The following is a 25,374-nucleotide window of genomic DNA, read 5'->3' as shown; positions in this document are numbered from 1 at the left end:
ACAGTGAGCAGAAAGGAAAGTTGTAGGCCAACATGTTTAAGCTTCAATTCCTGTTGGCAACTATGGAAATAGTTGCTGCACACTGATCAATGCCAGTAGATGCATATCAGACACTGGACAATGTGTCGAGGTGAAGCAAGCCCGGAAATGCCCCATTTTCCAATGGTCACTGATCAACAGAATAATCACGAGCAGAATCTAATGTGTACAAAACAGTTTTTATGTTCCAATTACACACAAAAGCCATCACGAATGCGCCTAAAATCAATGTGTGCACAACTTCTTTCTGATTTGTTCTGTCTTCAATGTGGACAGAGACTCTATTGAGTAGTGACCATTTTGTTAGTTTCTTAAAGCTTTACAGATGGTTACCAGTTATTTTATAAGTTTATTTACATTTAGTACACTACTTTTTCATTCAAAGGTCATTAACTATCTTTGTCTATGCCTGAATTTGTTTTCTTTTCCCTTTGTAGATGTTGATGAATGTTCTGTGGTTAATGGAGGCTGCCAACAAAGTTGTATCAACACCAAGAGCTCTTTCTACTGTGAATGTGAGCCCGGCTACAAGATCCATGCAGATGGTCGCACATGCATCAGTAAGTTTGACTGGCAAAGTGAACTGTTGTAACTCCTTTTTCACATGTAGGAATCAGATTGACTGTCTACTTGCTAATTGCTCCAAAGTGCTTCCACTTGGCAGTATCTGGTCTATGATACTGGTAGAGGAGAAGAAACACTTTACTTTTTGCCAAAACAAATAAAGTTTAAAGAAAACAGAAAAAAAAAATTACAATAGAGATATCTGATGCATTTCAAGAGTGTAGAAAAGTTCGAAGTAAATTTATAATCAAAGTACTTAGATGTTACCATATTGAATCCTGCAATTCATCTTCCTGCAGGCATACTCAACGAATCTATAGAATAATAACTACAAAGGGATCAGTGAATGATTAACTAGAGTGCAGAAGACAACAAACAATGTAAATGCAGATATAAATAAATAGCATAATGAGAACATGAGATATCAAGATACAACGTTAAAATGATGGATGGGCAAATGAGTGTACTTATCCCCTTTGTTCAAGAGCCGGGTGACTGAGGTAGTAATTGTCCCTGAATCTAGCAGTACATGTCCTGAGGCTTTTGTACCTTCTACCTGATGGCAGCAGCGAGAAAAGAACATGGCCTGGGTGGTGAGGATCTCTGATGATGGATGCTGCTTTCCTATGACAATGTTTCATGTAGATGTGCTCAGTGGTTGGGAGGGCTTTACCCATGATGTACTGGGCTAAATCCACTATCTTTTGTAGGATTTTCCTCTCAATGGCATTGGTATCACTTTGTAGGAGATTATGGCAGGACGTTTGAAAGTTTTTGTGATCAAACCATTCCTACAGCAAAGGCACACATGCTGGTTTAAAGGTATTAAATGCTAAAGTGGTCATCTTTCATATGAAAGCTAATCACTCACCAGAAGCAATGATTTCTTGTTACATCTTAACAATTGGCAGATTTCTTGTAATTACCAACAACAATAGAATCCTTTCCTGTGAAATATCATCTCACATATACGACAAGTTTGAGGAGCCTAGCCTAGAAAATGGATTTTACCCATTTTTGGTGCACTAAATGGTTATTAACATCAAACTGTGGCACACCGAAAAAGATCAAGAAATTGTTATTATGCTTCCTTCTTACGAAGAAGCAACAGAATGATGCAGTAGCACTTGTTTACGGAGCTCATGGCTGTTGTATTGCTTGTATCATCTCAGTCAAATTGTCCTGTCCGATCGAGCCAGAAAGATGTCATTGAAGCAAGGGATAATAGAAGTGGATGGGAGAAGGAAGCCAGGAGAAAGGAGGAGGTGGAGTTGGGGAAAAGGGAGGAAATGTCACCCTAGAAACCCCCCCCCCCCGCCCGCCCCCGAGACATCCCATGTGTTGTGAAGTGGTGCAGTGCTCATGGACCTAAACCACTGCAAGGAGCTGGATTATTGGGGGCATGGATAGTAGCCTATTTCAGTGAGATTCATGGTGCTGGAAAACTTGTGGTCTAAAGTTCAGTTCCTTGTGGCATGGTGAAAATGATAATTGAAATGCTGGTGTGGTCACTGCTAAATCAATTTTCATCTGGGGCCCTATTATTCATGCATGGTTCCTATTACACATTGACAATGAAAATTGAATGCCATTGGTTTGAATGTTTGCTCCAATTTTTGTCAAAAGGGACATAATGAACATTGTTGACATCACCACGTGCACAGACAATAATGGGCAAGTGGCACTCACACTAAGGTGAATGCAATCAGAAGTACTGGTCCACCGGCCAAGACTTAAACTAGAAGCAGAACTAAGCACTTATGGTCTTAAGACACAGGAGCAGAATTAGGCGATTCAGCCCATTGAGTCTGCTCCGCCATTCCATCAGGGCTGATCCTGGATCCCACTCAACCCCATATACCTGCCTTCTCGCCATATTCTTTGATGCTCTGACTGATCAGAAAATGATCAAATACCGCCTTAAATTGGCTTCCACCACAGTCTGTGGCAGAGCATTCCACAGATTTACTTCTCTCTTGCTAAAAAAAATCCCTCCTTATCTCTGTTCCACCTCTCAATTTTGAGCTGTGCCCTCTGGTTCTGGATGCTGTCACCATAGGAAACACCCTCTCCACATCCTTCAACATCCCTTTCAACATTCAGTAGCTTTCAATGAGATCTCCTCACGTTCTTCTAAATTTCAGTGAGTACAGACCCAAAGCTGCCAAATGCCCCTCATACGTTAACCCCTTCATTCCTTCAATTGTCCTCGTGAACCTCTTTGGCACTCTCTCCAATGACAACACATTCTTTTTAAGATGCAGGGCCCAAAACTGTTGACAATACTCCAAGTGCAGCCTGACTAGAGTCTTATAAAGGCTCAGCATTATCTCATTGCCTTTATATTCTATTCCCCTTGAAATAAATGCCAACATTGCATTTGCCTTCTTTACCACAGACTCAACCTGTAAATTCGCCTTCTGGCATCTTGAACACAAGTCCCTCTGCACCTCTGATATTTGAACCTTCTCCCTATTTAAATAATAGTCTACACTACTGCTCCTTTTACCAAAATGCATTATCATACATTTCCCAACACTGTATTTTTTTGCCCATTCTTCCGATTTGTCTAAATCCTGCTGTAATCACATTGCTTCCTCAACACAGCCTACTCCTCCACCTACCTTTGTATCATCCACAAACTTTGCCACAAAGCCATCAAATCCATTAACTAAATCATTGATAAACAATGTTAAAAGTAGCAGTTCCAATACTGACCCCTGAGGAACACCACTAGTTACTGGCAGCCAACCAGAAAAGGCCCCTTTTATTCCTACTCACTGCCTCTTATCTGTCAGCCACTCCACTATCTATGCCAGTATCTATCCTGTACCACCTTAAGATTTTATCTTGTTAAGCAACCTCATGAGTGGCACCTTATCCAATGCCTTTTGAAAATCCAAGTAAATGGCATCCACTGCCTCTCCTTTGTCCACCCTGTTAGTTACTTCCTCAAAGAAGTCTACCAGGTTTGTCAGGTAAGATTTCCCTTTACAGAAACCATGCTGACTCTGACTTATTTTATCATTAGTCTCCAAGTACCTCGAAACCTCATAATTAACAATAGACTCCAACACTTTCCCAACCATTGAGGTTAGGCTAACTGGCCGATAATTTCTATTTTTTTCTGTCTTCCTCCCTTCTTAAAGAGTGGAGTGACATTTGCTTCTTTCAGTCCTCTGGGACCATACTACTTCAGCAGATATATAGCGTGATATTTATGCATGACTCCTGTATAAAAAGCAGGTGCCAGATCCCCTTAAATTTTCAAACTTTACCAAAGATTTCTCAACTCAACCCTACTACTAATTTCTAATGGCAGTTCATCAGTCACCATGATACTGTCCTGCTGGCTGTTATCAAGGTCTACAATTACTTTTTCCATATAACTAGGCTTGGTAATCTCTCATTAGTATCTTGAGTACTTTGCTACCTACTGTTTGCCCATGGTGAGGCTATAATCTGAAAGGTAATGAGGACAGTAATATATTAAAGATCAGTACCTTATACCAACATTTACTTTGGTCCTGCTGGCAGCAAGATTGCTGAGTGAGCATTTTAATTCTTGTGCATGTTAAACTTTTGCACATGTTTTAAGTCTTCTGTTGCTTTTCATGAGAAAACCACTGTTAAAACCCTGAATCCTGTGCAAAAACTTGAATTGAGAACAGTGGAAGTTAAACACAAAAGGCTGAAGGTTTCCAGTTGTAATGTGCAGAGCGACCCATTCATTTTACTGGGAAGCTACTGAGAAAACTGAGCCGTATTGTGTGTCCCAGTGAAATCCAATCACTGCCATCTTACGGTATTGAACAATCCACACGGAGCACATATGGGAGATGAGGTTAGTCCTCTATAAGCTTCAAGACAAAACCATAACTGAGCAATCCTAGGTTTGATTTACTTATGCCTTTTGGACTTTCTGTGTTTTACTTGCAGAGTCCCTAATGCTTTGATCCCTATTACAACTGTTGATGGACGTGGGTTAATTTGACTGGCAGGTGCAAAATGCAGTATTGGTGTCTATCCTCCCATTCAGGAGGTTGGAGATGGTGTTTGCTGGGAAAGCCTTTCTTTTGAAAGGAATCAGAGGGTAGGAAGAATAAGGAACCTTACCTCAGGCAGTCGGGTGGGGAGGGAGCAAATCCTGGATTTTCCACCTCATTAAACCAGCAGCACTTTGAAGCTAAAAGGTCAGACTTATTAAAGACAAAGCTGGCATTAAAGTGAAACTGTTGTTATTTGATGCAGTTTCTCCTTGATTGCACCTCAGCGTGACCACTTTGAGTGGATATTCAAGTCTTCAAGAAGATGACCAACTTTCAGATAAACCTAAAGGTTAAGAGGTCCTGTGATTAGTGGGATTACTCCTGCCTGTAATGATGTAGGCACGTTGAATCCACATTTACAGTCACCTTGTCTCCAGTGACAATTTAAGGGAAGTCATTTATGGTGGTATTTTGAACCTCTTTAAATTTTGACGCAAGCAGTTATTCTGGAATCCCTTGATCCCATCAATTTTTTAATAATAATCATATAGAATTGATTTTTGTGCTCTTAGCATTTTGAAATGGGAATCAGGAGAATAGATCCCCTGGCTCTTGAGCTCTCATGCCGCTCTATTTACTGTACATGATAGACAAAAAATATGACCCACACTACTTTTCTGATTGGAGTTGAGTCCACAACAGGCAGAGCCAATTTAACTGAGTTGGGAATGAGCAGTTCCGACTATCTGAGCTCATTTACCAGTTTGTTTTCGGGATGCATGCTCAGAAGGGTCAGCTAAGTTGCTCTTTGTTCCTTCTGCTGACCCCCTTGCCTGTCAGAGGATCAGGGTGGAGAAGGCAGCAAAGTTCCTGTAGCACAGCCTGGGTGCCCTCCTGGACCACAGTCTTCGGACAGAAAGTAGGCATCGCAGTGAATAAAACGGGCCACATGTGCCACAATGGCTAATGTTCCTCTTTCCTAATCACTGACTGGGCTAGTGACTGAAGAAAGTCTAAATGCCCCAAAAGGAAATGTCCAGACGTTGTAAATAGAAGAAAGTTTAATTATTCTCAGTCATATTGCCTGAAGGTTAGATAATTCTCGGGTCTTGTGCGATTACCAAATTTTTGTCTTCTCTTTTGGAACCTGTTAGCTATCAACTCCTGTTCCATGAACAATGGCGGTTGTGAACATGAGTGTGTGCAGATCAGTGAAAACCACTATCAGTGCAAGTGCCGATGGAACTACCGACTGACGGCAGACGGGAAACACTGTGAACGTAAGCAATGCAGATATCCACCTTGAGCATGTAGTAGATAAATGTGGGATGGTTGTAATTCTAGCAGGGATGGGGCAGTGTGCACACTGCTGACATTACATAGTCCTGTACCTTTGAAAATGTTTAGATAATATTTATTCCTGAGCTTTGCACTGAGACGAAAGGTTTGAAGGCAAAGCTAACTGTGATAGTTATGAGTCACATAGGAACCCTGCAGTCAATGAACAAGCGACCTTCTACCAGACGCGGTGGAAATTCATCCTGGCCAGCTTTGACTAACATGCAACCAAATACCATACTTCATGATTGTCAATAGCCCTGGAGATGGCTTTTGATATGGCCTGAAATTTCCAGCAACTATGGGATAACTAATAAAAAAACAGAGCTGTGACTTATTGACACATCTTGCTTCCTCATATCCTCCTCCAAGTACACTGCCATCCCAGCTAAGAACTAGATTTACTTTCCTTTGCTTCTGTTGGACCCAGATCTATGAATCTACAGTTTATTGTGGAAGCATGAACTTCAAGAGGTGAAGGAGACTTATTTGCATTTTATCAGAATAACACCAGCCTTACTGGTGTTGACTAAGTACTGAGAACTCACACTTAAATTTTTGGGTGACCAATGTATGTAATGTGACAAGGCAGATACTTACTCACTCTGTAAGTACAAAGGTGAAAATATTCCCTATTTGATACTATAAGCAGATGAATAATCTGTACCCTCAATTAGACAAACAAAGCTGGGTCTATCATGGAACAGTAGCATTGTTATCCTGATATATTCTGGTGTGGGTAGTCATGGATGTTTCTGCACACCGCCTCTCTGTATGTTGAAGTAAGCTTCTGGGGAGCTGAGTAACATGGTTAGAGATTGCTGTTTTGATCATCACTAGTGAAAGATCCGTGTCGTGAGAGAAATGGTGGCTGTAGCCACATATGCCACAACGAAGCTGGAACTGTGCGGTGTGAATGCAATCCTGGATATCTGCTGTCGGTGAATGGAAAGAACTGTGAAGGTATGGAAATGCAGAATAATAGCAAAATAAGGTCACAGAGAGTGATTCAACCCCTGCTTGGACCATCAACTAGATCTTTACTTTTAACAAATTCCAAAGTTAACCCAGTTAGCATCTGTACCATTGCAACCAATAGTAAAATCTCAAATTTATGAACATTTTATTCCATATCTGTACTTTAACCTCTAACTTTATTTTTATATACTTCTTTATTCTTTATAATTTTTGAATGTTGTATTTTTGGTTGCATCCACTTCCTGCCTAGTGCACCACAGTAAATACATTTGAAGTTAATCCTTAATCCGTGATCTTTAATTTTGCAACTTGTAGTTAATTTTTCAGCAATTACAGTAATGAGTGCTTTGTTCTTTAAAACAATTTATTGAATTGATAACAGTTATGGTTTCTTTGTGTTATGACATTACAGTTTCAATTGTGCTGCTGTGTATTACTTTGAGGTAAGCATTGGACTATAATAAAGCTAGAGTTGGAAATTCAGTGGTTCCTAGTGATCTTGGAGAGCCAATAACTTAAACTTCAGCTCAGGTTTAGTCTGCTGCTCTGACATTATTTCTTTTCTCCACAGAACAAAACTCAACAAGCATGTTATTCATGTCACTTTTTTTTAATTTGTAAGAGTATCCCATGAAACTCTAGACCCAACTTAGTCAGTGCCTCTCATTCATGGTTTAAGATCCTGACTGTCGTTTTCTGTTGGCTAAGTGAGTTAGTGTCATCTGGTCATAGAGTTATACAGAAGGAAACAGGGTCTTTAACACAACTCGTCCATGCCAAGTTGTCTACTTGATCTAGACCCACTTGTCTGCATTTGGTTCATATTCCCTTTCAACCTTTTGAATACATGCACCTGTCCACGTTTTTTCAAAAACTTTGCAATTGTAACTCCATCACTTCTTCTAGCAGCCTGTTCTATATACCCACCGCACTCTGAAAAAGTTTCCCCTCTGGAACACTTTAAATCTTTCTCCTCTCACCTTAATCCTTGCTCTTTAGTTTCTGATTCCCCTACCTTTGGAAAAAAGACAGCAAGCATTCACTATGCCCCTCATGAATTTATATACCTGCTTATGATCAACCCTCAGCTCCCTGCACTTCGGTGAAAGGAATGTTCAATTGTTAGATGTGTTCTTTCAAAACAGGGATCCAGAGTAGGTTCAATAGAATCTCAACTATTCTGCCATGGAGAAGGTTCTAATTTTTCCAAGGAACTTGAATTCTTCTGTTGAATGGCAAACTAGAAGAGATATTGCCTGAATAGTTCCTGCACAATAGGAGATGCATATTGGAGTAACTGGTAAAAGATTAAAGTAATGGAGCTCTTCATTCTGTCTTGTGCCACCATGTTTACCCGCAGCTCATCAGCATCAGCATCCTAAGCCCACCAGTGGCTACACGGTGGTCTGTTCATGTTTACAGATCTATTGAATGATTGTATTACCACTTCCATTTTTATTAAGAATTGGGAGTTGTGAGGAGTCACTTAAACTTCGTGATTAGTCTTTGAGAGCCTCAGAGTAATGCACAAATTCCACAGTTGTATTGGCCCGAGCATCCCCTTAAATCACCACTTCCTGCAGCAGCTGTTCGAATTTGCTGAATCAGTGGTCTGGCTGCTCTTCGCCTTGCACTTGTCAAATAAAAGGTAGAATTTAACAGCCCATTTTTCTCTTGGTCAAGGGCATGCCTTCAGTTGTCTTCTTCTAGTGAATAATGATGATGTCTACAGGAAACTCCTCTGTTGAGGTCTAAAGTTAATTTATGACACTGATTTTTATTGCCTTCTTTGATTCAACCCCCCCCCCCCCACCTCCGTATACTACAGAAATGTATCAAGTTACATTCTGCTCAACATTTCTTCATTATTTATTTTATCTTTCCTCGGAAGAAGACCATATTAGATTTCAATCATTTTTCATGCCTTTCACCTTTATCTCACCAATAGACATGGAATCTTTGAAAAAGTTGATAGTATCTTGAAGCCACAAAACTTTGCACAGTCTGTCATCATCAGAGAGTTCTGAAGATCAATTTATGTTTTTCCAGGTTATTTTTAAAATGAAAATCTAGCACTTGGAATGGAACTAACAGAGTATGTGATGAACTGAAGGGCTTCTTAGAGTTGTTGGTGTATTTTTCTGGTGATCTTCCCATGTGGCTAGCAATGCTGTTGTGAATGATGCGTACCTTACTGTTTTCTCTTTGCAGACATCAATGAGTGCACCACAGGAATTGCAATGTGTGCTCATCGCTGCGTCAATATCCTGGGATCATTTAGCTGTCTCTGTAACCCTGGATTTGAACTGGGAGCTGACGGAAAACAGTGTTATCGTAAGTACCACCTTCTAGCTGGGCAGAGGCAATCCACATGCAATAAGAGGTGGCATTCTGCAACAATTGACTGATTTCATGTACTTCACTCTGAACCTTATGAAAGATCAGCTCTCTGGACTATGATGATCCAGCAAGATTTGAAGGACCTTGCATGGACATAGTACATTTTATATCCCATTTTGAACATCTCAGAACATCTCTAAGTGAAGGGAGTACCTTTACAATACATTCACTGCTGTATCACAGATGCACAACTGAGCCAAACAGTAACTATAATCTCTGAATGACCTTTCTTAATACTGTTTGAGGAATCAATGTTGGTCAGACCATGGGAAGGATCACCTGTGTTCATCATCGAAATAGTGACATAGGATATTTTATTCCAATCTGGCTTGCGTCATCAGTTTTTCAACTCACAGATTATACATTTGACAATACAGGTAGTGCACCAGGCTTTCAATCTAAATGTTATGCTTAAGCCTTTGAAGTGTCACTTGAGATTACAGGTTTCTGATTCAGGTATGAGGTTACCACTCTGAGCCACAGCTATTGAGTTGTCGTGCGGTGGCAATAAGTAGCAGCTGTATTTGTGAGCTCTTAATTCTATTGCATGGATAAGGTAAGCACAAGGCGTGGATTACGAACAGACAGCTGAGGCAGTGCAGCGGTCGCCTGAAGCTTGACATGTGCTTGGTGAAGGTGAAAGCCCCGAAGTGTTCACACTCAGCATTCAAAGATTCAAGATAGTTTACTGTCATTGTTCAGTACACAAGTGTAAGGAAGACCAAAGCGGTTGTTACTCCAAATCCGATGCAGCATAAAACCACACAATAAGCAGAAAGGACACAAACAAAAAACGATATAAATATTAATATAAAAAGCAATCCTATAAAACACAATGTACAAGCAGTTACTACATAGACTGACTGCACGTCCATAAAGTGACATTGGGTGATGTACCATATATAGTGAGGCTGGCTGGGTTAATGGGTGGAGGTGTTGATCAGCCTGTTGGCTTGGGGGAAGTAGCTTTTTTTCAGTACTTTGGTCCTGATGTGCGTAGCCTCTTCCTTAATCCATCCGTTAGCAAGGTTGGCGGGATTCTTCATGATATTGCTGGCCTTTTTTCACCTCCTGCAGCATGCCTCTACTCAAGTCACAGTTGTACACCATAGAAACCAGGCATATCGCCCACCATGTCTATGTCATCCTTTTTGCCTACTAACTCGAGTACCATTTGCCTATTGGAAAGTTCACATCAGGAACCACCAATGACAGAACTGCTGAAGGTTCTCCTGAGGATTTCTAGTTGTGGATTGGGAGGCCTAGGCTGAGCTGTTGTCTATGAGTGGTGGGGCTTCTGGATTCAAGTGGGAGGGAGGGAGATTGCAGGAAGCAGTCCTGAAGAATGCAAGCTGGGGTACTTCCTCACTTGGGGGAAGGGGAGAGACATCACACAGCCAGCTGGTGAAGAGCGGGGAGAAGGTAGAACCCAGGGCTTGGTATGGGCAAGATAAGAGAATTGAGAGAGAAAGGAAAGTGGTAGGGAAATAAAAGGGGAGGTGTTGGAGCTGAGAGATAGAGGGTGAGGGAGGAGGCAGGAAAGGAGGACATACAGTAACTGTGGAATGGAGAGAGGGGGAATGTAATGGAGAACGTCAAGTGATGGGGAGATGTGTAGGAAGGAGATGTCTCTGCATACAACGTGATCTCTTTAATAATGGACCAGCAGTTAAGTCCATGGGCAACTTCCGCGTCTCAAAGTTATCCTCAATTCCAAAGGACCATCAATGAAGAGGAGAATTAATAGAAAATGAAATAGTCTTTTGGTCCTTTAAGTCTCCTCTGCATCAAGATCATGGCTGTTCTACCTGAGTTCCATTTTCCTTCACTAACCCCATATCCCTGAATTCTCTTTAAAATAAGAAACCAATTAGTCCTTTTATTTGAATGAACTCCATGATTAAACAATCATAGCTTCCCAGGTGGAAAATCCAAAGATTAACCAACTTTCGAATGGAAAAGTTTTCTTCTCCTCTTCATCATAAACATCAAACTTTTGTTCTGAGACTGTGATCCCTGGTTCTAGATTTTCTCCTCTTTAGGAAGTAACCCTTCATCCAATCCGTCTATACCTGAAAAGGTTTTGTCCGTTTCAATGTGCAGATCCATCCTACAGCAGTTAGCACCGTAAAATTCCTATCATGAAAGCTCTGCATCATCATTTTTTTAAAATCCTGGTGAATTTCACATGTACCAAGCTGTTGGAAACCACTGTTGATAAAGCTGACAGGACGTGGATTTCCATGATAAGTACAGTGAATAGAATTTCCCTGCCACATAATTGGAGTGGCCTTTCTTATATAAAACCTGAACTTGTGCTTGCTGAAAATCAATAGAGGACTTCCCATTTCTTGTATTAACATTCCAAAAATTAAACCGCGATTATAATTACTGGTATACTGGATTTGATAGGATTGAGGCAGGAAATATGTGCCAGATGTTGGGACAGTCCAGTACCAGAGGGCATGGATTGAGAATAAGAGGTCAGTTATTTAAAACAGAGTTGAGGAAGAGCTTCTTCTCCCAGAGAGTTGTGGAGGTGTGGAATGCACTGCCTCGGAAGACGGTGGAGGCCAATTCTCTGGATGCTTTCAAGAAGGAGCTGGATAGATATCTGATGGATAGGGGAATCAAGGGATATGGGGACAAGGCAGGGACTGGGTATTGATAGTGAATGATCAGCCATGATCTCAGAATGGCGGTGCAGACTCGAGGGGCCGAATGGTCTACTTCTGCACCTATTGTCTATTGTCTATACTCTATATGGGTTGAATTTTTTTTGTATAACTGGACTGTTTGCTTGGCCTGGACAAAATTGTGCAGCTGATAAAGAGTTGTCATATAAATCACAGGTCCTGTTATTGTGAAGTGGGGATTCCCTGCTGAGAGAATCTCCCACCCCTGAACCTGGATCTAAGATAACATCTCTAGCATCCTCCTCCTTTCCTTTCTCCCATGGTCCACTCTCCTCTCCTATCAGATTCCTTTTACTTCAACCCTTTTCCTCTTCCACCTATCGCCTCCCAGCTTCTTATTTCATCCTCCCCTCCCCAACTCACCCACCTTTCCCCTTACCTGGTCTCACCTATCATCCCCTGCCAGCATGTACTACTTCTTCCACTACCCCCTCCACCCCCCCCCCCCAGTCCAGATGAAGGGTATTGGCCCAAAATATCAACTGCTTATTTCCCTCCTGGCCTGCTGAGTTCCTCCAACATATTATTTTTCTGTATGAGCAGGCATTATCTTCAGTCCTTGCAGGTGAAATTAGAAATTCCTTCAGAGCTGGTGTAACTCCCCTACATGTTGTGTAAAAAAACTATGAAAGGATGTCAGCACAATATTTATGGATTTTCAGATGTTTAATTTTGAATGTTGGATGCATGGTTTATAGAAGATAAATACAGAATTATCATTTTATCAACAGGCATTGAAATGGAGATTGTGAACAGCTGTGAGAGGAACAATGGTGGGTGTTCTCACCACTGTGAACACACAACCACAGGGCCTTCCTGCTCCTGTAATCAGGGATATGTCCTGGACTCCGACGGGCACACGTGTCTTGGTAACTGCAGCGTTTATTAATCTTAATTAAACCCATATGAATTTTATTTTGATAAATAAATCTTCATCTGTAACACAACTGGAGCTTGAGAGAGTGACAGTCTGTGTACTGAGTTATTTAGTTTGTGTATGAGATACAATTGAAAGCATAACACGATACTGAATCTGAACATAGTTTTGCATTTGTATAAAATATATAAGTAGAACTGTTACATTGTAGTAGTATATTTGATCTTGTCTTCAATTCTGTTTGGGAAGTGCAAAGAAAACAACCAAGTTCTGTAACTTGGGAGGGACAGAGTCTTGAAATTTCTCACACAGTTTGAGGCGGAGTTATCTAACATACACCATTCTGCCTATTAATTTCCATTTGAGCAAAAGCTTGCACCCAATTAATTTTAAACTTTGTCCTTATGCCACATGGTCCTACCTTCAAACTTAAATGAAAGAGTATTTTGATTTTACAGCCGAAAATTAAATGAGCCAAATGGCCACTTTATATTCTTATGCTTTTGGTAACTGTGGGTGGCTGACTTTGCAATGGTGAGTTTTGAAATATTATGTTGATCTTTCTGAAAGTACAGCCAGGTGGCACATTAGAAGAGCATCAGAGACCTGAGTTCTATTCTGAGCTTAGGTGCCATTCAGAGTTTGCATGTTCCCTCTGTGACTATGATGTCTCAAACATGAGCAGGATGTTGGGTTAATTGCCCTGGTGTGCAGGGGAATGATAGAATTGTGGGGATGGTGGGGCAGTGGGGGAGGAGTTGCTGAGAAACTGGAGGGAATAACAAAATGGAACTACTGTGGGTTAATATAAATGGTCAGCTGAAGATTGTTGTCGACATAGTAGGCTGAAGGACTAGTTTTAATACTGAATCTCTATACCTCTCAAGCGCTCTTGCATAGCCAGCTAGTATCATAGTGGAGCCTAACATTGTTCGATGAACATGACTCAAGAAAAAGCAGACCTTGAAGAAACTTGCACTTTGATTTTGATAACTAACTCTCTATTTGCTGTGCTCCCTGTTAGACGGATTTTCAATTGCTCTGAGGTTAACGGAGTTTGATTTTCCTTTTGGTCACAGATTCCAATGAGTGCGAGACTGACACAGCTTGCTGTGCACAAGATTGTATTAACAATCCTGGAGGCTACGAGTGCAGCTGTCGAGCAGGATACCGGCTGAACATCGATGGATGCAGCTGTGATGGTACAGTGACAGTGATATGCACATTCCAGAGCACTTCCCTCTGCATCTAAGATTGGAAATACATACTTTCAGAGTACCATTGCAGATATTTCTAAACAGTCTGTCTACTTCCCTTATCTCCCGAGGTTTTGCATTAGAACATAGAACGTAAAGCAGTACAGGTCCTTCAGCCCATGATATTGTGCTGACCTTTTAACTTTGTGCGCAATCAACCCAATCCTTCCCTTCACATGGTCTATAACTCCACTTGCCGATCTAAGATTCTTTTTAAATGTCCCTTTTGTATCAGCCTCTCTCACCACCTCTAGCAATAAATTCCAGGCACTTCCTGCTCTCTGTGCAAAAAGAAACTATCTCTGACATCTCCCCTTAACATCCCTGAACTCACTTTAAAAGGATGCCCTCTGGTATTAGCCACTGTCACCCCGTGAAAAAAGGTGCTGGCTATGCACTCTATCTGTGCCTTTTATAATCTTACACACATTATGTAAGGACTTGCGCCATATAGCCAAACCCTGGTCAGCTCTGAAACCAACACATGCTCATTAAATCAGGAATGTCCATATTTCAGTGAGTAAAAAAAAATCCCTTGACTGGGAAGAGGAGTTTTTGTGTAGATGTTACCAGCCTTGTAAAAAAACTACTGCTTTACCTATCAAACTTCCTCGAGCTTTGGAGAGTCTGTTGAAAGAATGTAGTGTGTGCACATGCACTGATCTTTCCCAGGTCAACCCCAGACTGGATTTATGTGGTAATAGAACTGAAAGTAAATCTGGTCAATGTAGAATGACAAAAAACCAGGGGAATGGCTCAGCCACCTACTGGGACATCTGTACATAGCTCGTTGTCTGCCACCTCCTGTTTATCCATTTGGTGGTCATCCTGTGGGAATAATGTATTCAGCATGTGGTTCTGGAAAACTAGATAGACAATCCCCTGTGGAAACTTGCATTACTATTAAAACTTTGACTAATAACATGCTACTCAAATCATGACAGTTTACTCAAAGTAATCTTTCTTTCACTCATTAAATCTTCCCATACTTCTCCACTAAAAATTATGTGTGTTAGCTCTGCCTTGAGGATACTCTGCAGAAGATACTCTGGTGTTACCTTGCTGCTATGCTAGTTGCATGAGATTTCAAATGCCAGGGGTTCAGATCAATTGCTACCATGTCTTTCCTGTTGAGGAGTCTTAAAGGAAAACGTTCATACAAAAGTACAGTATATATTTAACAGATTCAATGTACCTTTCAAAATCAAACATACTTAAAAAAATATACGCTAAGGAAACATTAAAGAAACTGCCTTGGAGTGGAAGGGAAGCAGCCAAGTGAACAAAGCAAATATGCATTGCGGAATGCGGAACACAAAGTTCCTGTAGTCTCAAAGTGTGAAGTATGGAGAGTCAGCCAGATTTTAAAACGAAAATTAATATTTTTGGATGAACACATTGCAATTATCTTGATGATCTTTCTGGTTTAGTATAAAAATCTCACTGGGGGCATTCAGTGAATGGGATTGAACCCATGATAGGATGGATTACGAATGGTTAGTTGTAGGAACAGGCTGCATAACCATATCATGTAAGAAACAGGAGCATGAAGAAGTGATGTGAACCGAAGACCCCTGTTTTATCATTTGATAATGGTTGATATTCCCTCTCAAAACTATTTTCTCACCTGATCTTCATGTAACTGCTTGCTGCATGTTTTCCAAGAATCTATCATTCCTAGCTTTGGATTACTCAATGACAGAGCAACCACACTTTTCTGGGGTAGAGAATGCCAAGCAGATTCCTCTTGATTCTCATCCTAAATGTATGCTCCAGAAGAAATGGGAGAAGAAACTACTCTTTGGTGGATTGCTTCTGGTTTTTCCATGATTCAGATAACGCAGCTTGTGACCAAAGCAGTGAACAGAATATTCCAGGGCATTTGACGTTTGGGAAGGACCAGCCAAGTGGAAAAGAGGGCGCTGAGCACTATTAGTAAGCAAAGAGATTAGTGCAACAGTGTGACTTATTACTGTTGTTCAACACTAGGGAGCTCTTTCTGATTTTAATTATAATACACTGTACATTGCGGCTGCTAAGAATTTCTGGAATCCCAGACTCTGAAAACAAGGGGCTTCATTTTAAATATACTTCCACACAGACCACTGCTATATTAGCTTCTAGTATTCTATTTTGCTGTTAACATTTTACTGACAATATGTCATTAACTTATAGCTATAGTAGATAAAAAGAAGGAAATTAAGTAATATATCTTGACTCAGAGGCTTTTTGAGCATGAGAGTTTGCCATGTTATCGACTGTATGTTTTCTGAATACTTGTTCAGATGATAAACAGTATTTTTTAAAAAATTTCTTTGTTGCTGACATTATATACTCAGTGGCTACTTTATTAGGTACACCTGTGCACCTGCCTGTTAAGACAAAAATCGAATCAGCCGATCATGTGGCAGCAGCTGAATACACAAAAGCATTCAGACATGGTCAAGAGGTTCAGTTGTTGTTCAGACCAAACATCAGAATGGGGAAGAAATGTGATCAAAGTGACTTTGATGTTGGAACGATTGTTGGTGTCAGTCAGCGCAGTTTGAATATTGTAAAAAAAAATGCTGATCTCCTAGGATTTTCATGCACAACAGTCTCTTGGAGCTTAAAGAGAATTTGAGTGACAGTTCTGTGGGTGAAGATGCCTTGTTGATGAGAGAGGTGAAAGGAGAATGGCCAGACTGGTTCAAATTGACAGGAAGGTGACAGCAACTCACGTAACCATGCCTTACATCAGTGGTAGGCAGAAAAGCATCTCAGAATGCACAACTTGTCAAACATTGAAGTGGAGGAGACCCCAAGCATACACTCAGTAGTCATTCTATTAGGTACAGGAGTATAACTTCTCAGTTGAAAATGAGATGAGAAGGTAGAAGAATGAGGTGGAGAGGGACAATAAATCAGCCATGATTGAATGGTGGTGCCAACTCTATGGGCTGAATGGCCTTATTCTTCTCACAGGTTTTATTATCTTATGACTTTGGCACGACAAATCATGATGAAGAACTAGAATCAAATTGTGTTGATCTAAGAAATAGTGACGGGCAAAATAAAGTAAAAACATAGTTTATCAAAGGCTACCAAATAATTGAAACACTGTATAAATCAGGAAATTCAAGATTGGTGCAATATAAGTAACATAGGAGATTTTAACCTACACAGGGACTAATAAAAAGTGTGCTGTAATAACCTGGAGGATGAACATTCTGACAAAGGGTTGTGGACTTGTAATGTTGACCGTTTCTCTTTCCACAGTTGCTGCCTGACTTGCTGAGTTTTTCCAGTTTTCTTCTCTTTATTTTCAGTGGCTGTAGGCTTTCCTTTTAGACCATAAGACATAGGAGCAGAATGAGGCTACTCGGTACATCAATTCTGATGATGACTGATCCATTTCCCTCTGAGCCCCATTCTCCTGCCTTCACCCCATAACCTTTCACACCTTGACTAATCAAGAACCTGTCAGCCTCCGTCTGAAGTTGATCCAGTGACCTGCCCTCCACAGCTGCCTGTGGTAATGAATTCCACAGATTCACCACCCTCTGGCTGAAGCAATCCATTCTCATCTCTATTCTAAAAGGATGTCCCTCTATTTTGAGGCTGTGTTGTCTGGTCCTAGACTCCTCCATCAAAGAAGACATCCTCTTCACGTCCACTCTATCTAGGTCTTTCAACATTCAATAGGTCTCAGTGAGATCATTTTCATTCTTCTAAATTCCAGTGAGTACAGGCGAATCCTTTCCCATGTCAGCACACCCCTTCTTACAAAAGGGGCCCAAAGCTGCTGGCAGTGCTCCAAGTGAGAACTCATCAATGCCTTGTACAGCCTCAGCATTAAATCTTGTTTTTATATTCTGGTCCTTTTGAAATGAACGCTGATGGTGCATTTGCCTTCCTCACCACCCATTCAAGCTGCAAGTTAATCCTGCATGAGGATTCCTAAATCCCTTTGCATTTGGGATATTTGAATTTTCTCTCTGCTTGGAAGATAGTCCATGCTTTTATTCCTTCTAAAAAAGTGCATGACCATACTCTTCCCAAAACTGTATTCCATCAGCCATCTCCTTGCCCATTCTACTAATCTGTCTAAATACTTCTGCAGCCTCTCTGCTTCCTCAGCACTACCTGCCCCTCTACCTATCTTCATATCATCTGCAAACTTGGCCACAAAGTTATCAATTCCATCATCAAATTCATTGGCATACAACATAAAAAGAAGTGGTTCCAACACAGACCGCTGAAGCCAACCAGAAAAGGCTCCTTTTATTCCCACTCTTTGCCTCCTGCCAATCAGCCAATGCCCTATCATACTAGTATTTTCCTGTAATAGCCTGGGTTCTTATTTTGTTTAGCAACCTCATTTGTAGCACCTTGTCAAAGGCCTTCTCAAAATCCAAGTACACAACATCCACTGATTCTCCTTTATCTATCTGCTTGTTATGTCTTCAAAGAGTTCCAGCAGACTTGTCAAGCAAGATTTTTGCTAACGGAAATCATGCTGACTTTGGCCTATTTTGTCATGTGCCTTCAAGTACTCCAAAACCAGATCCTTTAATAATCAACTCCAACATCTTAACAACCATTAAGATCAGGCTCAATGGCCTATAATTTCCTTTCTTCTGCATCCCTCCCTTCTGGAAGAGTGGAGTGACATTTGCAATTTTCCAGTCTTTTGGAGCTCTTGAAAGATCATTACTTCCACGATCTCTTCAACTACCTCTTTCAGAACCTTGGGGTGTAGTCCATCAGTTCCGGATGACTTATCTACCTTCAGACCTATAAACTTCCCAAGCACCTTCTCCTTAGAATTAGCAACTGCACTCACTTCTGTCTCTTGACACACTCAAATGTTTGGCATACAACTAATGTCTTCCACAGTGAAGAATAAGACAAAATACTTACTTAGTTCATGCACCACTTCCTTGTCCCTATTCCGATCTCTCCCGTATCATTTTCCAGCGGTCCATTATCTACTCTTGCCACTCTTTTACTCTTTTTATCTCTAAAAAAGCTTTTGGTATCATTTTTGATATTATTGGCTAGCTTTATACTCCATCTTCCCCCCCACCCATATGTTTTTTTAATTGTTTTCCGTGAGTTTTAAAATTTTACTAATCATCTAACTTTCCACTAATTTTTACTGTATTATGTGTCCGCTCCTTTTTGCTTCTATGTTTGTTTTGACTTTGTTGTCAGCTACAGTTGTGTCATCCTGATTTGAGAATACTTCCTCTTCTTTAGACCTTCCAGATTGCTCCTAGAAATTCCAGCCATTGCTGCTTTGGCATCATCCTAGATAGTGTCCCCTTCCAATCAACTTTGGCTAGCTCCTCTCTCCTGCCTCTGTAATTCCTTTTATTCCGCTGTAATACTGATACTGTACATCTGACTTGAGCTTCTCCCTCTCAAATTGCAGGATGAATTCTATCATGCTTCCCAAGTGTTTCTTTACCTTAATAGTCCTAATCATATCCAGTTCACTACACAATGCCCAATCCCATCGGGGGCTCAATCACAAGCTGCACCAAAAAGCCACCTTGGGGCATTCCACAAATTCTTGCTTATGGGCTCCATCATCAGCTTGATTTTCCTAATCTATCTGCATATTGAAACCCCGCCATGACTAATGTAACATTGCCTTTTTGACATGCATTTTCTCTTTCCCCCTGTAATCTATACAGCACATCCTTGTCTTCTTACCCTTGCAGTTTCTTAACTCTACCCATAAGGGTTCTGCATCATCCAATCCAATGTCACCTCTTTCAAAAGATTTGATTTCATTTTTTATCTGCAGAGCCACTCCTTCTCCTCTGCCTACCTGCCTGTCCTTTTGATAGATTGTATATCCTTGGAAATGAATTTCCCACCTACAATCTTTCAGCCATGACTCCGTCCGCAATGTCATACCTGCCAATCTCTACCTTATTTCACCTACCTTATATACTGCGTGCATTGAAATATAACACCTTCAGTCCTGTATATGTCACTCTTTTCAATTTTGTCCCCATTTTACACTGCATCTCATCCCACTGACTACAATTCTGCCCATTGTCTGCTTCTCCTTCCTATGGCACCTGGGAGGCAACATACCATCTGGGTCTCTCTCTCGCGCCCACAGACTCTCCTATCTACTCCTCTAACTATAGAATCTCTTATTATCTCTGCATTCCTCCTCAGCCCCCTTTCCTTTCTGAGCCACAGTTCTAGGTAGTGCTGGAGACTTGGTTGCTGTGGCTCTCCCCCCCCCCCCATTATTTCATCCACCCCCACAGTATCCAAAACTGTATACCAGTTATTGAGGGGAATGGCCACAGGAGTACTCTGCACTGGCTTCCTATTCCCCTTTCTTCTCATGGCAGTCTCCCATTCATCTGCTTCCTGCAACCTAGAGGTAACCACCTCCCTGTAGTTCCTGTCCATCAGATCCTCAGTTTCCCTTGTGAGCCAAAAGTCATTGAGTTGCAGCTCCAGCTCTTTAACATGTTCTCTGAGGAGCTACAGCTCAGTGCACCTGGTGCAGAGGCGTTAATCCGGGAGGCTGGAGGTCTCCCAGAATTCCCCCATTTGACACAGAGGACAAAACATAGCCACTAGAGTCACTCTTACTGTCCTATCTATGCACTTGCACTTGAAGAACGAGCAAGAAAAAGCTTACTAGAGACTTAACTTGCCCACGCCAAAACCAAAAGTCTCTGCACTCTAATACTGTCCCACTCCAACAGTGGCCAATCAGCTTGACCCTGCCTTCTTTTTATTTGACCTTGCTAATGAATCCTGCTGTTCGAGCTCCAAAAGAAAACAGCTATGAAGAGCTGATTTTAAAGCTCTCTCCTCCTCGACCTGGGTGAAACTTCCAAAATCCGATTGACCACTGTTAAAGCAATGCAGCAGGTGTTCCCAAACTTTTTATGTCATGAGTCCCTGCCATTAACCGCGATGTCCATGGTCCCCAGGTTGGGAACCCCTCCAACACAGAGTAGCTAGTATAAGAGTGATATGTTCCCCTATCTTGGTCCTGTTTAAGAGTCTTGCAGTGGCTTTCTGAATGAGCTGGAGTTTGTCAATAGATTGCTTTAGAAGCCCAGTAAAAATTGCATTGCAGTAATCTAGTCTATTCGATATAAAGGTGTGAATTAATTTTTCAGCATCATTATGTGACAGAAGCGATGTATCTTTGCAATATTTGTTTAGTACAAAAATGCTGCTCTGGTCACTTTCTTTATATGGGATTTGAAATTCAAATCTGAATCAAGGATGAAACCCATGGTTGTTACTTCTGATTTTACAAGGAGAGCCAAGTTTATCAAGAAGTTCACCTCATTTTGGCTTTGGGACCAACCAATATTATTTCAGTTTTTTCTTGATTTTGTTTAATTATTACTCAGCAACTCATTATTCCATAGAAGAGGTGTACTTGTCAAAAAAAAACAGGAGTATAGTGAATGGAGTATAGTGAATTTGCTATTTGAAGAGAGATTCACCAAATTGTGACTATATCTTTAATACTTCAAAGAATAGGAATCTCATTGGGGCTTTCAAAATTCTTAAAGAACTCAATGTGCTCAAGGGAGGGTGTTTCTCCTTTGGGACCAGGGTCTACAGTTTCAGATTCATGGGAAGGCTATTTAGGTCTAAAATAAAAAGAGAAGTTTCTTCACTCAGTGGGTGATGAACTTTGGGAGATTTTGACCCCGAAGGGCCTGCTTCTGTTGCTATTTCTTATGCTGTTATTCTAGTTGGCGCTTCTACGTAGGTTGTATCTGATCCCAAAAATCAGTTAGCATGTCAGTTAAATTCTGTCTTGATTTTTGTTTCCAGATGTGAATGAGTGCTCAGCAGACAATGCTGGTTGTGAATATCTGTGTATAAACATCCGTGGATCCTTTCAGTGCACATGCCAGGAAGGATATAAGCTGGATACAGACAGGAAGAGCTGTATTTGTGAGTAAAGACAGCCAAAACATGCGGGTTACAGAAAACATTAAACTGTGATTTCTGAGAATACATTGTTAGAAGTCTCAAGCTGTGGATGTTACAAGTTTTATAATAGGTATTTACTCTTAAGCCTCTAGCTTCCGTGTGTCTTGTTGACAGGATTTCTGTTGAATGTTTGAACTGGTTTAACAATTCACATAAACATGGTAAAACATGGTCTGAAATGTTCTTTCTCATGGCCAAAATCAGAAGAAACAAAATGTGATTTTGGGAAAATTCAGACAGGATATTTGAAATAACGAACTAATGTGCAGGAGTTTCTTTTCATTTACTTGGAGGATGTAGGTTGTGAGAGTTGATTTCCCACCACAGTTTGTTCTAAACTGTGCAGTAACTTAAATGCTCCCATGCACATAGCCTTTGTTGCTGCACAGCTGGAATTTTCTTTTATATAATATTTTATTAAAGTGCCACAGTTTTCAGGCTGCGTAAAAATTTCCTGTTCAGAGCAATGGTCAGTCCATGTAGCTGTAAGAAGAAATAGAGGGAACTTTGTTTCCCGCTCCTAAAAATTTGAAGAAGGTGGAGGTGAGTCATCTTCTCAAAGCCCTCCTGTGTTTGTGGTGAAGGGTATCCCACACTGGTGACCAGTAGAGAGCTTCAGAATGAAGATCCAGCAATGATGAGGGAGTGGAATAGTATTTCCTAAACAGGCCGGTGTGTAACTTGGAAGGGAACCTGCAGGTGGTGGTGCTCTCAAAAGGCTTCTCATCACCCTGCTTGGTGATTGATATATATCACCACACAGATGTTTGTAAGGTGGAGTCTGCAAGGTTGACTGAGGTGGATGTGTTACTCTGATTGCTGTGCCTCGGTCAATCCCATACAGGTTGTCAAGAGTCGTGTTAAATTGAGTGTGTTGCAATTGGGAGACACAGAGGCCCTGTTTTTGGGACTGTTTCTGGTTGTAAAGGGTCCTCATGCTCTTTTGCTTTTGGATTTTAGCCAACTTTGGAAATCTTAGGCAGTGAATCCTCTGGCTTTAGTGTTTAAATGCAATAATCATTCAGAGTATTGGGAACAGGTGTGATCCAATTTCTGCACAGCTGGATAAAGCAGCACATTCCCTTCCCTGAAAGTCTGCATTGTTTCTTTTAACAGTCTGGTTATTTCATAGTTAGCTTTTTAAAAATCTCATGAGTTAACTGATGGGTTATGGTATTATAATGGTTGTCTTACTGAACTGGTATCCCCAGGCTTAGGCTCCCCAATAAGAGTTAGACCATAAAATATAGGAACAGAATTAAGCCATTCAACTCATGGAGTCTGCTGCACCATTCTATTATGGCTGATTTATTACCCAGAACCTTTGATGCCCCAACTAATCAATATCCACTTTCGATATTCTCAATGACTTGACTTTCACAGCCATTTGTGGCAATGAATTCCACAGATTCATTTCCCTCTGGCCAAAAAAAAATTCCACCTCTTCTCTTTCCTAATGGACATCCCTCTACTCTGAGGCTCTGTCGTCTGGTCATAAACTCACCCACTATAGGAAACATTCTCTCCACTTCCACTCTATCTTGGTATTTCAATATCTGATAGATTTCAATCAGACCCCCCCCCCCTCCCCACCACCATTCTTCTAAACTCTTAACAAGTCCAGGCCCAGAGTCATCAAATGCTTCTCGTACATTAACCCTTTCATTCCTAGAATCATTCTCATGTACCTCCTCTGGACCTTCTCCAATGCCAGCATATCTTTTCCTCGGTAAAGCCCCAAAACTACTCACGATTCTCCAAGTGCACTCTGACCAATGCCTTATAAAACTTCAGTATTACATCCTTGCTGTTGTATTCTAACCCTCTAGATCTCAAGAAATGAATGCTAACATTGCATTTGCCTTTGTTAGCACTGACTCAACCTGCAAGTTAACCTTTAAGGAATTCTGCATAAGGACACCCAGGACCTTTGCACCTCTGATTTTATATTTTTCTCACTGTTAGAAAATAGTCCACATCTTTATTCCTTCTACCAGTGCATGACCATACCCTTCCCTACACTATATTCCATTTGCCTCTTCTGTCTAAATCCTCTGCAGACCCCCGCTTCTTCACCACTACTTGCCCCTCCACCTATCTTTGTATCATCTGCAAACTTGGTCACAAATGCATCAATTCTGTCATCCAAATCATTGACATACCACATGAAAAGAAACAGTTCCAACACTGACCCCAGTGTAAAACCAATCAGAAAAAGCCCTCTTTATTCCCACTCTTTGTCTCCTGCCAGTCAGCCAATCTTCTATCCATGCTAGTATCTTTCCCATAATACCACGGGCTCTTATCCTGTTAAGCAGCCTCATGTCTGGCATTGTGTCAAAGGCCTTCTGAAAATTGAGGTATGCAATATCCACTGACACTCCTTTGTTTATCCTGCCTGTTATTTCCTCAAAGAATTCCTACAGATTTGTCAGGCAAGATTTCCCCTTCTGATTTTGCCTATTTTATCATGTGCCTCCAAATATCCCAAAATCTCATCCTTGATAATAGAGTCCAACATCTTCTGAGCCACTGAAGTCAAGCTAACTGGCCTATAATTTCTTATATCCTGCCCCTCTTAAAGAGTGGAGTGACATTTGCAGTTTTCTAGTCCTGCGGAACCACTACAGGATCTAGTGATTCTTAAAACATCATTACTAATGCCTCCACAATCTGTTCAGCTACCCCCATCAGAAACCTGGGGTGTATTACATCTGGTCCATGGGGCTTATGGACCTTCAGACATTTGACCTTTCCAACATCTTCTCCTTAGTAATAGCAACAACATTTACTTCTGCCCCTGGAACTCTTGAATTTCTGTTAGTGTTTCCACAGCGAAGACTGATGCAAAATGCTTAACAGATTCATCTGCCATTTCTTTGCCCCTATTACTGCTTCTCGGGCTTCATCTTACAGCATTTGTTATCCACTCTCACCACTCTTTTACACTTTATATATGTGAAAAAAATTTTGGTATCCTTTTTTATATTATTGGTTAGCTTACCATCAAATTTCATCTTTTCTCTCCTTATGGCTTTCTTATTGCATTCTGTTGGTTTTTAAAAGCTTCCCAATCTTCTAACTTCCCACTAGCTTTTGTTATATTGTATGTCCTCTCTTTTGCTTTTACGCTGTCTTCGACTTCCCTTGTCAGCCACTGTTATCTCATCCTTTCTTTAGAATACCTCTTCATCTTTGGGATGTATCTTTCCTGCACTTTTAGAATTGCTCCCAGAAACTTCAGCCATTGCTGTTCT

General features: G+C 40.9%; 1 protein-coding gene across 1 annotated transcript in view; it reads left to right on the top strand.

Annotated features, from left to right (window-relative positions):
- Window positions 1–25,374, top strand: part of LOC132404528 (multiple epidermal growth factor-like domains protein 6) — a 413,466-nt gene that overhangs the window by 288,958 nt on the left and 99,134 nt on the right. Inside the window, exons 6-12 of the mRNA XM_059988705.1 lie at window positions 477–599; window positions 5,747–5,872; window positions 6,771–6,893; window positions 9,120–9,242; window positions 12,736–12,873; window positions 13,961–14,083; window positions 21,956–22,078. Of these exons, the coding sequence (XP_059844688.1) occupies window positions 477–599; window positions 5,747–5,872; window positions 6,771–6,893; window positions 9,120–9,242; window positions 12,736–12,873; window positions 13,961–14,083; window positions 21,956–22,078 (879 nt within the window). The remainder of the gene's footprint in view (window positions 1–476; window positions 600–5,746; window positions 5,873–6,770; window positions 6,894–9,119; window positions 9,243–12,735; window positions 12,874–13,960; window positions 14,084–21,955; window positions 22,079–25,374) is intronic.

The sequence above is a fragment of the Hypanus sabinus genome, chromosome 2 (genome assembly GCF_030144855.1).
Source record: "Hypanus sabinus isolate sHypSab1 chromosome 2, sHypSab1.hap1, whole genome shotgun sequence".
NCBI lineage: Eukaryota > Metazoa > Chordata > Chondrichthyes > Myliobatiformes > Dasyatidae > Hypanus > Hypanus sabinus.
The sequence above is the reverse complement of the archived record's forward strand: the minus strand, read 5'-3'. Positions and strand labels throughout refer to the sequence as shown.